Source organism: Drosophila eugracilis, unplaced genomic scaffold (assembly GCF_018153835.1).
Source record: "Drosophila eugracilis isolate 14026-0451.02 unplaced genomic scaffold, ASM1815383v1 contig_353, whole genome shotgun sequence".
In the NCBI taxonomy this organism is placed as follows: domain Eukaryota; kingdom Metazoa; phylum Arthropoda; class Insecta; order Diptera; family Drosophilidae; genus Drosophila; species Drosophila eugracilis.
Window position 1 is genome coordinate 659928 of NW_024573209.1, and position 15379 is coordinate 675306.

Consider the following 15379-nt stretch of genomic DNA (forward strand, 5'->3'; position numbering starts at 1 on the left):
ATTTTTAAAAATAAAACACTAGGTGGGAATTATAGTCTGTGAAATATAAGATACCCTTTAAAGTTAGGTTGCGATAATCTTTAAAAACTGAAATCATGAGTTTTATATTCAAATTATATGAAAAAAGGGAAGGAATTATCTTTACTTCATTGCAAAAACCAAACATAAATTTTTCTTCTGATGCGCTAAATCTTCTTTTGAGAACAAACACCACATGTGCTGCAAAGTTGAGGCACCCGGAGGCCCAGCCCTTCCTCCGACGATCAAAGAAAAAAACATACCATTTAGGCTCACAGCCAATGGGCCACCACTTCCTCGGCCAAGTTCAAGGACTGCGCTTCCTGTCCTTGGTTTTATTCCCTTTTTTTTTGGCACACATGGCACGCCAAATTCTCAACACTTTTTTCCCCCAGCATTTATTTCATTTAATTTGTTCTCTTTGGCCAGACCCAGACCCAGAGACGCCTCATCCAGGGGCAAATATCTAACACGATGTGGATGAGATGATGCTGCTGATGATGAATTTCTGAGAAGCCACGAGAACAACTGAAATTCTCGTTCTGGTTTCTGCTCTTTTATTCATTTCTCGGCAGGATCTGGTTTTATATTCTTATTTTTTTGGGCTCCTAACCGTGCGAACACATCTCGTTTTGAGGTTCTTTCTTTGGGCATAAAATGGGTTTCTTTTTGGGCAGCCTCCCCACTGAGACACTGGCAGGCGCTATTTCCCATTTCCCGTTTGCCAAATGCATTTTTGGATGGAAAAAAGGAAAGACCAAAGGCAATTGGAATTGAAACGCAGCTTGGCATTCTGAGTGACTGGCAGACAGGCACCACAAAAATGATAGAATGTATTTTGGCTAGACTGGAGGGAGTCGGTTGAAGGTCGATGGGGTGAATTGCTTGAGGAGATTGTGAGTTATGACTGCCTAGTAAGCACCTAGGGGGAAAGACCATAAGGGGTAGTCAAACATAAGTCAAATGAAAGAAAAGGCTTGGGAGCTAGGTACCTAAAAAATGTGCTTATGAAGGAACAAACTTCTGCGATAAGGAAGTCTAAACCATATTTGTTTATTGATTTGCCAACTTAACTTTTAAACATGTTTTGTAAGGCAACATTTTGTATCTCTTAATACCCCTTAAATTTTCTTTTCAAATAACCAAAATTCTTAAGAAACTTGACCAAAAATACGATTATCTTTGATGTGGCAAGGCAGATAAATACAAATTTCTCATTTTTTATTCATTTACCACGCCCATTGCCACATCGCCAGGCGTTTGTTGCGTTTGTTTGGCTTTTCGTTGTTTTTTGTTTTGCCCACCCGAAAAAGCTGACTAACGACTAGCATAGCTTAGAAAAATCTGAGCTCTGTGGTCATGAAGGTCGCCTTATTAACACATAAACCATAAAAGCCAAAAACCGTAGGCACATGTTTGGCCAAAACAAGAACGGCGAAACAGCAACGAAAATCTTCATGGCTTGCCTGCTTAGAATTGCCCACATGTGTGTCACGTCACGGCAGACGACAATGCGCCGCAACAGAGATACAAAGATACAAAGATACTCTCATAGACTCACATACTTAGATACTTTTTGCATGTGTAGAACACACACACACAGCTAGACCCCTTGAACTGGGCTTGTTTTCGCCATATGTGATGGGGAAAAAATCAAATAAAATAAATGTTTAGGCGGACTCTGTCATGAAAATCTTTGCTCAACAGAATTTTGAATAGTCGTCAATGGATGCTGGTGCGGTACGGGCTGATCTTGGCCAAAGTCTCAGTGAAACTGCAGTGAAACTCGAATGACAAATTAACCCATAACGAAGATAGAAAAGGAAAAACTCTTCTTAAGATTTTGCTTGTGAAAATTTTAATCAAAGTGTTAAAGGAAGTGTTTTAATATTTATACGAAAAACGAGATGCTTTTCTCTACGGATTTGCATTGGGTAAGCAAAGGCAACTTTCAACTTTAGTTGACTTTCAATTAAAAGAAGGCAAACATTGGTTTTTCCCTATTCTTTTTGTTACCTTTTTGGCATTGTTTCAACATGACTTGTTGGCAAATTGAATTTCATTTTCATTTTCGGATTATATTTGACTTTTGCTCAACATTTTCCCGCTCCCGAACTGCTTTTTTTGCCTTTTGATGTTAACTCATCCAACTAGAGTCATAAATACTTGCTGTGCTCTCAACTGGCAAAAGAAAAAGAGAAAAATATTTATTAAATAAAAAAGCAACAACTCCTCCTGGCCCACCTTTTCATATGCCATTTGATTTTGCTTTTTCTTTACCGGGTCGCCCGGCCCAACTTCCCCCTCACATTTCCAGCTGTTGCACAAATTTTCACTCTGTGACTGTGTGTTTGTGTGTTCTTTTCACTGAACCCGCCACCGCCCACGCTGAAAGTAGTTTTTGTGTCTGCGGATGCGTGTGCATAATTAAATTAAAAAAGTTTTTTGTTATTAAAGTCATTGACTCAAAGGCGGCCTCTTAAAGCGGTAATTGTTTTAAAGAGCCGAGTTTTATGTTTCTATGTTGATGGGTTAATCAGGCAATAGAAGTTATTATAAAGAGTTATCTTAATGTTTAATATACACTCTGCTTATGGATAAAAAAAAAATGTATTTGATAAACTTTTTATTTATCCAGAAGAAAAAAACCCAAGAATATAATCATAAGTAAGGGCTTTCCTTTTTCTTGGAATTTTTAAGATTACAAAGTTATTTCTTTCCTTTAAAAACGATATATTTTTTCTTCATATTTTTAAATTATTTACATTATCAATATAAGTAACTTCTCTTCTGTTTTCTTTCAAACAAACTAATCTAACAAATGAAGACAAACATCGATTAATAAGCTCTTTCAAAAATAAACATAATTTAGTAGCTAAACAAAAAATAGATTTGAATTGAAATTTTCATCACGTTTTGACCATGTAAATTGTATTCCCAAAATGTAAATGTGTTTTCTTTTGGCTGATTTTTGGGGCCTATAATTATGGAATATGAGGTATGATAAGTTTTTAGAAATTCTTTGGAATTTTCCACACTTTATGACAAAATGGGATTCCGCATGGAAATTGGCTGATTACAAGAGGGGGAGATTGCTATTACTAATTCGTGTTGGAAATCTTTAAATAGATATATATAAAATCAGATATATATTGATACATTTTGAGTACAACTTGTAGATGAAACCGATGTAGGTGATGACACATTTGGGTTGGGTGAACGGAAACCAAAAGCCGAAGTGAACATTTAACAATTCATAATTGCTTGAAGAGGCTGCAGGTTCTGTGTTGGCGTTTCAGTGTTAAAAAAGATATATATAAACTGGGTGTGAATCCATCAAAAATCTGTTTGTGTGGCGGAGATTTTTCAGGCCTCATCCTCGGCCAGTGCAACCTCAATTAAAAGCCACCATAAAAGGGGAGCCAGGCAGACCCAAACGTGGCCAGGTAATTATATAAGCCCAGTTGAGTGCAATCAAAAAGAAATACCAGAAATATGTACATATATATAATTTTTTGTTACCATGTCTGCCAGCTTTTGCTGGCTACAAACAGTAAAAACCCGCAGCATAAATAATCAACCGTGTTGGTAGGGAAAAGGAATTTCTGCAATTGCTAAAGTTTTCACACACACGAAATGAAATGACATGAAATGCAATGAAAATGAGGGCATTAAGACATTGAAGTCATATGGGTTATATAATCACTGGAAAGTTGCACAAAAACAAAATCAACACCTTTTACCATAGGAAGTCTGGAAAAGTGGTAACAAATTTGCTTGGCTTATGGAAACTTAAATAACACCTTTTTTTGCTGACTTTTAAACTTTTGTTCTCAGTTTCTCAGTTGATTTCTTTGTCTATTTTCTGTGCTAATTAAAAATACATTTATTTAGTTAAATATTAGTGTTTAAAGAAGGATAAGATATGATAATTTATCTTTAATGATACAAAAATACAAAGCAAATATGTAGCTGGGCAGGGAGATAAAGAGGTTGGTCTCAGTGATGATGCGGTTTTTTCTTAGTCTTAACAAAAGCTAACTTTTGGCTAATAGAAAACTGAACTTAAGCAAGTACTTCTGCTATTTACCACCCTTCAGCCATTGATTTGACACACAATTCTATTTAATTTGATCAGACAAAGGAAAAAATAAATATCTACAAGCACAAGTTCGCCCACAGCAGAACCTAGGAAAATTGGGGCCCCAATTGCGAAATGGCAAAAGCAAACTCATTTTCCTCATTAACTGCAATGGCTGCAGCACGTTTCGTCCTCTCTCTTTCCCCCAGCATCGTGCGCTCTCTTTCCTTTTTGGCATTCCGAGAGCACAATAGTTTTTAATGCGCCAAATTAAGTTTCAGCTGAGTTTTTTCGACTCTTATCCCTTTTTTCTTCTCCCTTTTTGCTGGGCATTATCCGGTCGAACTCTTTCCTTCAGCTGGCTCTTCCCTCTTAACCATATTGAGCTTGAAGTTGGCTTTTGTCTGGTCGTAGCTCGTGACTAACATTAATTTGACCAGAACTGGCTAAGAACTTCATTCCCATTTATAGGATAGATGCTTCAGCGGAGATAAAACAAGAAAAGTATCTTCAATTTCAGCGCCCAACAAGATTTATTGCCTCGTTTTTGGGCTATTTTACTAGATTTCGGCAGAAATGGTTTTTCGCTACCTTGCAGCTTCTTCGACTCTCCATCTCCATCTCAATTATAATTTCGATTTTGGTTTCACGCTTTTGTCAATTCGAAAATAAAACGACCCGTTAGCATTTTGATAGATTTTTACATTTTTGGTTTTTTTATTATTTCATCAGTGGCTGTGCTTTTTGGCTTTTGGCATTTTAAGCAGCTCATTTCGAATCAATTTGATTCGCTTTTGTTTGCCTGATTTTATGGGCCACGAAATGTTTGACATTTTTCAAGCGGAGACAAAGCTGATAATTTGCTAGAAAGAGGTAAGGTAGCTGGATAAAGTTCAAATTGAGTTATTAAAATGGCCAAATCGTTTGATGGCTTGCATCAAGTTGACAAATTTTATTGATGTGATACTCCACTATATCTTTTTCAGTCTCAAACTTAAAACACAAATCGATCTCTGATCACCTTTTTTAATAGCTAATTTAATCTGCAACCACAGATAAAAAAAACACATTCAGATACAAGATAATTACACTGAATAAGCCAGCAGCAGCAACCAGGCAGCATTTGTTAATGTAAAATATTGTAACACTATGGTTGATAATAAATTGCCTTAATGCTCATAAAGCCAAAACAACAAACCGCACACGGCGGCAAACAGAATTTATGGCAGAGTAATGGTACGAGGCGAGAATGGGAATATATATGGAGGGAGGTATAGGGAGGCAATGGGCTGTGGGCGGTGGGTGTGGCAGAGGGTTGAAAAGTGGCGCAAGTGGCAGCGTTTTTAAAGCAACATTAATCATCAGCTCACGAGAGTGCGCCTCGCTTTCTCCCTGTATTCCCGCTTTCTCCTCGCTCCTGTCTAGAGGGAGAGTGTGTGTGTGTGGGAAATTGGCTTTTCCATGGCTGGGCTTTTTAATAATTTATAAAAGAATTTACGAGCAAAACAGCTGAGGCATAGAAGTGCGTTAACTACATGCACACAAATATTCCCATAATTAAATTTCAAGAATGCACAATCAGCAACAATTTGCGGCTCTATCTCTATCTTTATCTCACTTTCATGATTTTGCAGCAATCCTTGCTGGCAGGACGCATTCCGGTGGCCTCCATGACAGGACCCATTAAACGAGGACTGCTCTGGCAGCAAAGGGATCGACTCTTCTCGCGCTGGAAGGAACGGTGAGTACACTGGACATAAATTTTGGAAATTTGGGAAAAGGTCTTCTTTTAAATAAGAAACTTTAGAAGAAAGTCGATCAAAATCAAAATCCCTTTCATTACTTTTGGTTACTAAATAGAGAAATTCATTAGAAAATATCTATAAATTGTTTGGGAATTTTCTTATTTTTTATAATTTTCAAATTTCCAATTCGTTGACCCTTTTCTTCTCTGTGATCCTTGGGGGGCTGTATAACTGTTAAGCGCTTTTAAATTTACCTCCACCGCAATCTGCATTGGCTGAAAGAGCAGACATGGACGCACGCCCCCTCTGGCAGCCCCCGGAAAATATGCAAAAATATTTCACAACCTCCAAGGGTTGTTAATTGCGAAAAAGGGCATAATTGACAGTGGCTGCATGCTGGCTCGTCCTTTTTCCCAGATAATGCTAATGGGGGGAGGGGTCAACCATTTGACAGCTCTTATTTGATTCACCCCCCACCCCCTTTGATACTGCATTTAATTGAAATTTAATTATGTTGCAAATGCAATTCCGTGTTTTTGTTTGACTGTCGGCTGCTGCTGCTGCTGCTGTTTGCCTTTTGAACCGATAATTACGTTTATCGCTTATCATTTATCGGCACATTTTTAATTGACACTTAATGACCAACTAAGCCTGGCACTTAAAAGGCAAATATTTGATTTGCATTTTGGCAAAAAGCTAAATATAATTTATTAAATAAATATTAAAAGGATTTGCTGATGGAAATACATTTGTGAGATTTCCGCAAATATTTCGAAAAATTATTTTGATAACATTTTGCTAATAAATTGGTTTGGATTGGATTTATATTTATTAAAAAGCAGGTTGAAGGGGCTTTGGAACGTATAATATTAGAGATTTCTAATCTATTTATATTCCTAAATGAAAATTTAATTAAAAATAAAACCCAAAAAGTTAGCTAGATCGAATATTTCCCTGGAAATAAGTTTTTTGCTGGTCATTCTTGGAACAACTTTCTCCTTACTTTTTCCCAGATTCAGTTTTCCCATCTTTGCCTTAGATCTGGTTAAGTTGCATGCCTCAAACGTTTACCAAGCTTAACTAATAACAGAACTGATCATTATCCGATCTTAGAAGGCAAGCCCCAGCCCAAGCCACCCAGCGCAGAAAAACCAAACAACAATTTTCTTAGCTCAATTTGCTTGACCACGTTAATAAGCCAAACAAAATGAGAACTTCCACCAAGGAAGTAAGCTATTAGTTGAACGATTTTGAAAGCCAACCAAAAAGCGATTTAAAATTTCTGTTCAGCTTGAGAACTTTTTTGGCTTCCCAAGAATCTCATACATAATAAACGAATTTGTGGAATTTATGTGCAGCAGAATAGCGCTTGCCACATTAATAAAGTCGATTTTCATTGCTGCAAAACAATAAAATAAAAAATAATATGATTATCGTCTTGAGGAAGTCATAAAAATCAGGGCAGCGTTTCATTTTTTTGCGCATGATTTATGATTTATTAATAACATAGCCAAAATGCCATCGCAAGAGAAGGGATTTAACAATTTTGGTTTTGATTTTGATTTTGATTTTGAGTGTCTGACCTTTAACTGAAGACTACCAGCGGATACGGATTTAAAGGTCAATGGATTTGACTTACTGACTTAAGCCAATCTATCTACTTGCAGATACTTTTTGCTCACTCGTGACTACTTGCACTGCTTCAAGAGAGCCTCGGGATCGGCCAATGAACGTGCCTCCGATATGGGACAGTTTATCTTCAAGGTAAGTGCTTACAGACTTCAAGGAGTATATAGTATAGTAGCTTAACAAAGAGAAAGAGCTACAAATCTTAGTTCCTTTTAAAGTTTTTGAGTTCATATTGCCTTTATAAACGACTCTCCTCCACTGAAGTGTCAGACAAACTTTTATATTTACTGCGCATTGTGTTAAATTCTATTGCAGAAAAGAGGGAAAGATTTATGCCCGGCATTATGAGCAACCCATGAATATATAACCTGTTTTATAGAGGGGGGCTAGGACACACCTTAAGTTGAAAAAAATATATATATTTATAAATGAAGTCTTTTTGGGTTGACAATGCCAGACACATCTAGTCACGTTTTGCAATTGACTTTTCAGCCAGGTAGATGAAAGATATCCCACCATGTACGGAGTCTGAATTGATAGGCAAATCTTCTGTTTTTTTTTATATATTTTTTCAAGACAAAACAAATCCTGATCGAAGAGGGAATAAAAACGGATTGAAAAACTTCAACTAAGCTCAACTAATTGGCTAAAACTTGCATCTACTGCATGTTAATTTGCCCAACTATTTGCCCCTCCTGCTGCTGCATCTTGGGGGTTCCCCCAGCTTAGAGTGCCTCTCCTTGGCTCACTCCGCACAACTTTTGCGATGAAAAACAAAGCAAATACTGGAAATACTAAAGGCAAACGGGCAACAACCAAACACAAACAGGAACAACTGCAATAGCAACAAAAAACTGCGAAAAACAAAAACAGAAAAATGCTAATCGCGAAAAGTCGAAATATAAACACTCTTTGGGTAACTTTATATGGAAAAAGTTGAAATTTTTGAGGATTCTTTGAAAGGTTTTATAAAATCCATAAATATTGTTTAGAAAAAGATTAAATTTCGATGATTTTTCACTAAAATTTGTACTTGAAATTAATATTTAAACAAATCAAAGCAGAGATATGAGAGAGAAGAGGAACTTTAACTTGGGAGCAGCTTTTTTAGTTCCCAGTATAAAATCTAATATCTTACGTTAAAGAAGGGATATCACAAATTATTTTTAAATATATTTTAATCCACTTTTTGTTAATTTTTCTATATTTTTAATCTCCCAAAAAGTCTAGTAAATTCCAAGTTAGAGTATTAAACACACGATTGCCGTGAAATTGTTCATTACCTTAGCTGCTGCTGCTGTTTGTTGTTGTTGCTGATGACATTATTGTTGCTCTTGTTGTTGTTGTTGTTGCTGCTGCTTAAACAAATAAGGAAAATGCACATAAAACTGCAGTAGCAACAACGAAAACAACAAATGCCACGCCACTGCAAAGAGATCATGGGAAAATTACTTTAAAGTTTTTTTCTTTCTGTTTTTTCCCCTCTGTTGAATTTAATTTTATTTTGTTTTAAATTTGTGTCGTTTTTCCTTTTTTTTTTTTTGGCACTTTTCCGCTAAAATCTCTCTCTCTGTCTCTTTTAAAAGCAGTGTCAATACAACAAGACCAGCGGCAGGTTGTTGTTGTTTACAGTTTAATTTAAAATTAAAATAAATTTTTTTTTTAATGGCAAATAAAACAAAGTGAAAAATGCTCGCCGTTGTTGTGCGGGCAATTTTCCAAAGTAAATAAGCAAGCAAGAGAGAAGCCGAGAGGGAAAAGCAGGAAAAGCAGGCACGGGGGAAAATAATGACATAGGTGGAACTAAATGGTGAAAAATCCCGCAGCATGCGGGAGATTAACTTATTTAATGTGAGGGAAAACATTTATAAAGAAATTACGAGAAGAAAATTCGCTCGGCTAGAAAAATATTAGGTAATTCGTTTCGGAAAATTGGCTTTTTTCATTTGAAAAACCCCGTCAAGTATTAAATGAGTTATTTAGGTGTTTTCCCTGTAAAATTTCTTACCAAATAAACACCTTAGTGACCTTCAAAATAAAGAGCAAATAAATTCAACCAAAAATGGTCAACATCAAAGACAGCCACCCACGTTCAATTAGCGAGGACCCAAACCCAGGGAACTCAGCCATGAACGAGTCATTGAACATAAAAAGAGGTGTAAAAGAGAGGTAGTGTGGGGGTGTGAAAGAGATGGAGATATTACAAAAAAAAACTCGACTCATTAATGAGCAAAGTAAGGCGGCATCTCATTTTATCGCTTCTTTGTGTGATTTTCGCTTGTTCATTGATGTTTTATTGACACTACAATGATTCAATATTGCCTCGTCAATGTAATCAACTCAATCAATTAGCCGGAAAGAAGATCGAGTGAGCTGGAAGACAGCTGGTCTCAGACTAATTATTTAATTCGATTTTTGTATGACTTTGTGACGATATTTACCTGTCAAAAGAAAGGTAATACTTACTCCTTAACGTAAAATTATCGGAACACTCTTTAAATTAAGAAAAATTTCGATATTTAGACAGAATTATTTAACCATACCAAACCTTCTATTTTACCGCAAAAACTTAGTAAAAATGTTGAAATAAAATTGGTCTGATTGTCTGGCATCTACCCGGGGGGAAATCAATCGGGCATAATAACAGGTGATGAAAATGAGAGGGAATTGGGAGGGAGGGAAAATAGGTTGGCTGGGTTGGAATGATTTTGATGTTGATGCCTCGGTTCATTTGCCGGCGGGCTGGGAAAGTTGTACGCCTCAGAATTTTGCAGTTTTGCACTTTGACAGTGATTGAAAGCAATATTGATTTTTGTCCTTGGATGGGCGGCAAGTGGATGATGATGAAAAAGAAGGAGGGGCCCAACCCTGCCCATGGGGAAATGCAATTTCCGTCTGTTCAACGTTAATGAGCATTATTAATTGGGTTGCACTGAAGTATCAGGTATCGATGGAGTATTTAATTATGTTCATTAATGTGAGAAGGCATGATTAAAAGTTGATAAAGAAAGTAAATCAATGAAGAAGTTTGCAGTTACTTTAAGATAATAAAAAGCCAAATCAAATAAAATCTTAAAATTTAAAACCGCACGCGCCTGCCTTCAATTTGACTTTCCCAAAATTGCAATGCCAAAAATCTAAACCAATGATCAGTTAAGCTTTTGTGTTAGTTTTGACAGCTCATGCTGTTAGACATGTCAAAATATAAAGCGACAGCAACAACAATGCGATTTGTTCATAAAACTCATAAATAACAATAATAAATAATAACAGGCGAGCCACCAGCAGCAGTCCGATCAATATCCGACCTTGAGCACTTTATTTGTTAACAAATAACGTAAAACGTAAAATGGAAATTTGGAAAATGTTTAGCCATTGATTGTGGGTTGGCACATATTTACGAAAGAGTGAGGTCAGAGTTATGGGCAGGGAACCAGAAAGGTCACTAAAGTGGAGATAAATGTGTAAAATTTAAGTCTTAAAATGAAAGAGGAAACTTAAAATTACAAAAATTAAATTCAAAATAAAAACAGCAATTTGGAATGTCATATTAAGCAACACAAAACTCATCACAGCTTAGTTTTATTTTTAAAAAACAATTCTTTAAAGACTTTACTAAACGATCTACATCTGAGATTTGACATCTTTTCTTGGGATCTTCTAGGCTGATCTCATAAATATTTTAATTGATGTATTTGTTGCATGTTGCCACCCACACACCAAAATAAGTATCACGAAGAGAGAGCTTTCCCAGAGACTTCTAATTTTGATCTTTGATCGTGGCACAAGCAAATCCCCCTTAAATCATCCATCAAACGAGAATGCAACATACGAGTATTCCATATTCCATCCACTGCCGCCACTATTTATCATAAAAAAAAGAATCAGGAAAAAAAGAAGACTGCCCCCAGAACTTTAAAAACTTAATTATGTCTGCCATTAGAAGAAGAGAGATGGAACCAATTGAGAGAAATAAATAAAAAAAAAAAAAAAAGTAAGAAAGAGAGGAACTTAGAGGGGCTGCATTACTTGGCTAATTGCCACACGCGGTTGCTACCAATGCCTCGGCCTCAGCTTCTTGATTTTTCCCCCAGTTTTCTGGGACTGCTGACATATTTGCCTAATGGCCTCGCATAGTTCTTGGCCATAAGCGAGCGACAGCCACGATGAATCGCCGGCAATGTTAAAGTTTTCCTCATAAACAAGGGCTACAAGCAGTAGGAAAAAGAAGACAGCAAAAATAAGTTCAATAAAAAGTTCAGAATGTTGAAAAAAGTTTGTGCTCCCTACGGGGAAAGCAGGGAAATTAAGTTCGGGGAAGCGAAGAGATGAGACCTGCTGGCCTAATGACTTTTAACCAAGTTGCAAAATGCAAAAGTAAGGAGGCCATGTTCTAGACCAAAGTAAAGGGCTCTGACAGACTAATTGGTGCATCATTCAGGAAAAGTAGTTAGTTTCTATGTTGGTGTTCAGCATTTTCCTTTAGTTAGTTCAGGAACTTGTCTTCCTCTGTGAATAAATCTTAAAATTTGATATTCCAATAAGATATCTGATATATAATCTTGAAGAAAAGCTGTTAACCCAAATCTTACTTCTAAATTATATACTATTATTGAACATTTTCTTGCATTAATGTCAGCTAACCATAGTCATTAACCATCTACCAACTGCAAGACCCATTTCCCAGCCAATACAATTGCAAACTAAACTCTCAGCTGCCCCACTGAGTGTGACCCGGGCAAATCTTTGTGTTTTAGATTCAGCGGAAAAACGTTTGCATAACCTTTAACTTGATTGTCTAACGATTTGCATTGTCTTCTGTGGTTTCGCTTCAGGTCAAGCTGGTGGACGTGGAGAAGGTGGAGTGGCTGAATCGGCGCTCCTACAGCGCCATTGGCCTGCTACTGGGACGCGAGGGTCGCGTTCTCCTACGCTGCGATGATGGCCTCGAGGACTGGTTCGAGCTGCTGGAGGTGAGTGGCCATGAAATGGTTAAATAGTAGATCTAGCTGAGCTTGGAAAATTATCTGAAAATTCTTAGTAACTAATTTTGTAAATTGAAGTCTGAGAAGAAATGAAAATCTTATGATTTTTGAATAAAATAAAAGCTTTTAGGCTTGCTAAGACGTTCACCAAGCTTAACATTAACCATTTCAACTCAAACTAAACATTTTCCTTCACCTTTCAGGAATGCACAATGACCTCCAAGGAGCGCAGACGAGCCCTGAAGATCGCCCAAGGACCTAGATCGAGAGCCTCCTTGGCTGCCCCTGTTTCCCATGCCTCGCTGCAGTTCCAGCACTTTGGTCTAGGAGGGACTTACTCGAGTGCTCTGGATGATTGGCTGATGACTAATGGAACAGGAGGCCTGGCCCGTCATAAAATCGGAGCTGGCAGTCTAAATGGCTATGCCGGAGCCAATCCCTTCCTCTTCTCCGACTCTGTGCCGGATCTGAGTGCCCTGAACAATGAGAATCACAATCACCACTTGAGTGGCATCAGCACGAACCACTCGACGCCGCAGAAGATCCCACACCACAGCAACGCCAATCTCAGTCGGTATTCCAATGGTTATGTCTCAGCCCAGAACAGTTTCACTCAGGCTGGGGCACTCTATGGATCACCGAGGAGGATCTTCATCAACAGTAGCTTTGGTTCTAACCAGGTGGTGGATGAGGAAACCGAAGAGACGGAGGTTCAGCTGAGAAGACCTAGACTTTTCCGGGGGGTGAGCGCTACTCCGGATAATGGCAACGAACTGGACAGGGATTGGCTGTATCGGAAGCCAAGGGCGCCCACTGATATGAGGCACTCAGGTGGGTTTTCTTTCAGAACTTTTCTTATATTTTAACTTATATCTGATATATCCTATCCTATAGTTCAACCCATGTTACCCACTGGCGGAGGCAGCAATGTTGGCCTGGCCAAAACCGAACTGGACTGCTCGGCCCATGATAGTGGCCTGGACACGCCCCCCTCAACACACCGCCCTTCGAGTTATCGAGAGGCCAGCAGGGATAGCACCGAGACGAATGGTAGTTCCTCGAGGGGAACTCTCCTAAACAACTCATCGCCAGGTGGCAGTTTTCGGGCCAAGAAACTGAGCAGCCAGGTCAGTAATCTCAATCAGATCAACTCCCTACATGGATCGAGATACTCAGTGCAGGATCAGCGCATCCTCAAGATGCGCAACAACGAAGAGGATCGTTGCGCTTCGATCAAAATGGCCAATCGCCTGAATCAGAACCAAGACCAGCAGGCCACCTATGATCCCAATCAGAATCGTTACTATAAGAATGGTAATGCCACACCCCCCACTTCACTGACGCCCCAGCATACGCCCCAGCACAAGCTGATGATGATGCACCATGGCAATGGTAATGGTAATATGGGTACCCTGAATGGTAATACCAATGGATCGGACAGGATGAATGGATCGGCTATCTTTCGGGAGCGGTACCAACATCCCGCCTTGGCGGCCATCATCAACGAGGCTCAGGGTCTGAAATTCCGAGGTATGTTTGAGGATTTCTATGGTTTTGCTTGCACTTCTCATCGTTCATCTGGCATGGTTATGGGATGGATTTAAGTTCATTTTGGTTTGGGATTAGTTTTTGGAATGATTTAGTGAATGTTAGAAGTCATAAGTTTGATAGTTCTATAATATTTTTAAGTTTGCTTATATATATTTATTATGTCAGGATATTTACTGTATATTTATTTGTTTTTAAATTGTATTTTTAATGCCTTTAAATTAGATTATGAAGATTATTAGTCAAGATTTAATATTAAAAATACTTTATATATTTTTGTATAAACTTAGAAACTATTTAACTTTATAATTCATGTTTTTTTAAACTAAGAAGTTCTTTTAATGTTTTGAGACATGTTTAGATTATTACATTTAGTGACATATTTTTAAAATATTTTTATTTTAATGGACTGCAACTGGTTATCTTATTTTTATATAATTACATTTTAGCTTTGTAAATAAATATATTTAAAATAAATCCGCACCACCCCGCATACCACTCATCTTTCATTAAGATCATAAATAATAATACCCCCTATAATATATATTTTTTACAATTTTACTTTTGCATGTTATCCACTTTAAAGAAGAATCAGAAAATATGTGGTAAACTCTCCTTAAAAACCAAACTGTGCATGTAACACAAAGTCTCCAGGGGACAGGCTACTCCATAGTGCATGACAAGATCGGGATACATATATATATCAACCAAAAGATATAGATAAACCGAAACTTTACCCAACTTGTAGAACGCGCCTATTCGGACAGCCAGCAGCGTCGCCTCAACAACAACAATGGACCGACCCCCCAGCCAGCCTCGCCCTTGGCCCAGCGCCGTAATAATGTTGGTCTTGGATCTGGAGTCGGATCAGGAGCTATATATGGCACGCCCACGCGCGTATAGCGCCACCTAAAGGTCTAATAGAAAAGATAATCCAAATCGATGGAGGATTGATTACTCCTTTTAGGTTATATTAATGGATATTAAGCGTAAATTAGTCAACTTGATGGAAAGTTTGGAAATTATTTGCATAGAAAATACTTCAACGAAGGTAGAAAATAATAATTAATTCATAATAAATATGTAGTAGTACTCTTAGTGTGTGTGCTCCAATGTCCAGCTTTATGTAAATGTTTAAATAAAATATACAATAGAAAAAAACTTGGGTTTGTTAACTTATTTCTTAATTCATAAATGGCCATCAAACTTAATTTGGGAATAAAAGCTTCTAAATTTGGGAAATAAATACCTATTTGGAGTATCTTTCGGATTTTTTTATTAAATTGGTAAAGAAAAAAAATTTAAAATTATTTTTTGGTAGCTAATTAAAAAAAAAGTATTTTATCAAATAAAATGAATAAACCAAAGATTTT

At 37.4% G+C, this 15379-nt stretch overlaps 1 protein-coding gene across 8 annotated transcripts in view; it reads left to right on the forward strand.

Moving 5' to 3' along the window:
• LOC108110733 overlaps positions 1–15167 on the forward strand; it is a 40768-nt gene extending 25601 nt beyond the window's left edge. For 3 of the 8 annotated variants that reach the window (XM_017219923.2, XM_017219926.2, XM_017219930.2), the window contains 6 exons: positions 5734–5840; positions 7512–7608; positions 12309–12446; positions 12662–13289; positions 13353–13988; positions 14755–15167. In XM_017219923.2, the coding sequence (XP_017075412.2) occupies positions 5734–5840; positions 7512–7608; positions 12309–12446; positions 12662–13289; positions 13353–13988; positions 14755–14909 (1761 nt within the window). In that variant the 3' untranslated portion in view covers positions 14910–15167. Of the gene's footprint in view, positions 1–1720; positions 1953–5733; positions 5841–7511; positions 7609–12308; positions 12447–12661; positions 13290–13352; positions 13989–14592 lie in introns of those variants that run through there. The other 5 variants (XM_017219931.2, XM_017219932.2, XM_017219928.2 and 2 more) reach the window with 5 other exon arrangements.
• Positions 15168–15379: the final 212 nt, after the last annotated feature.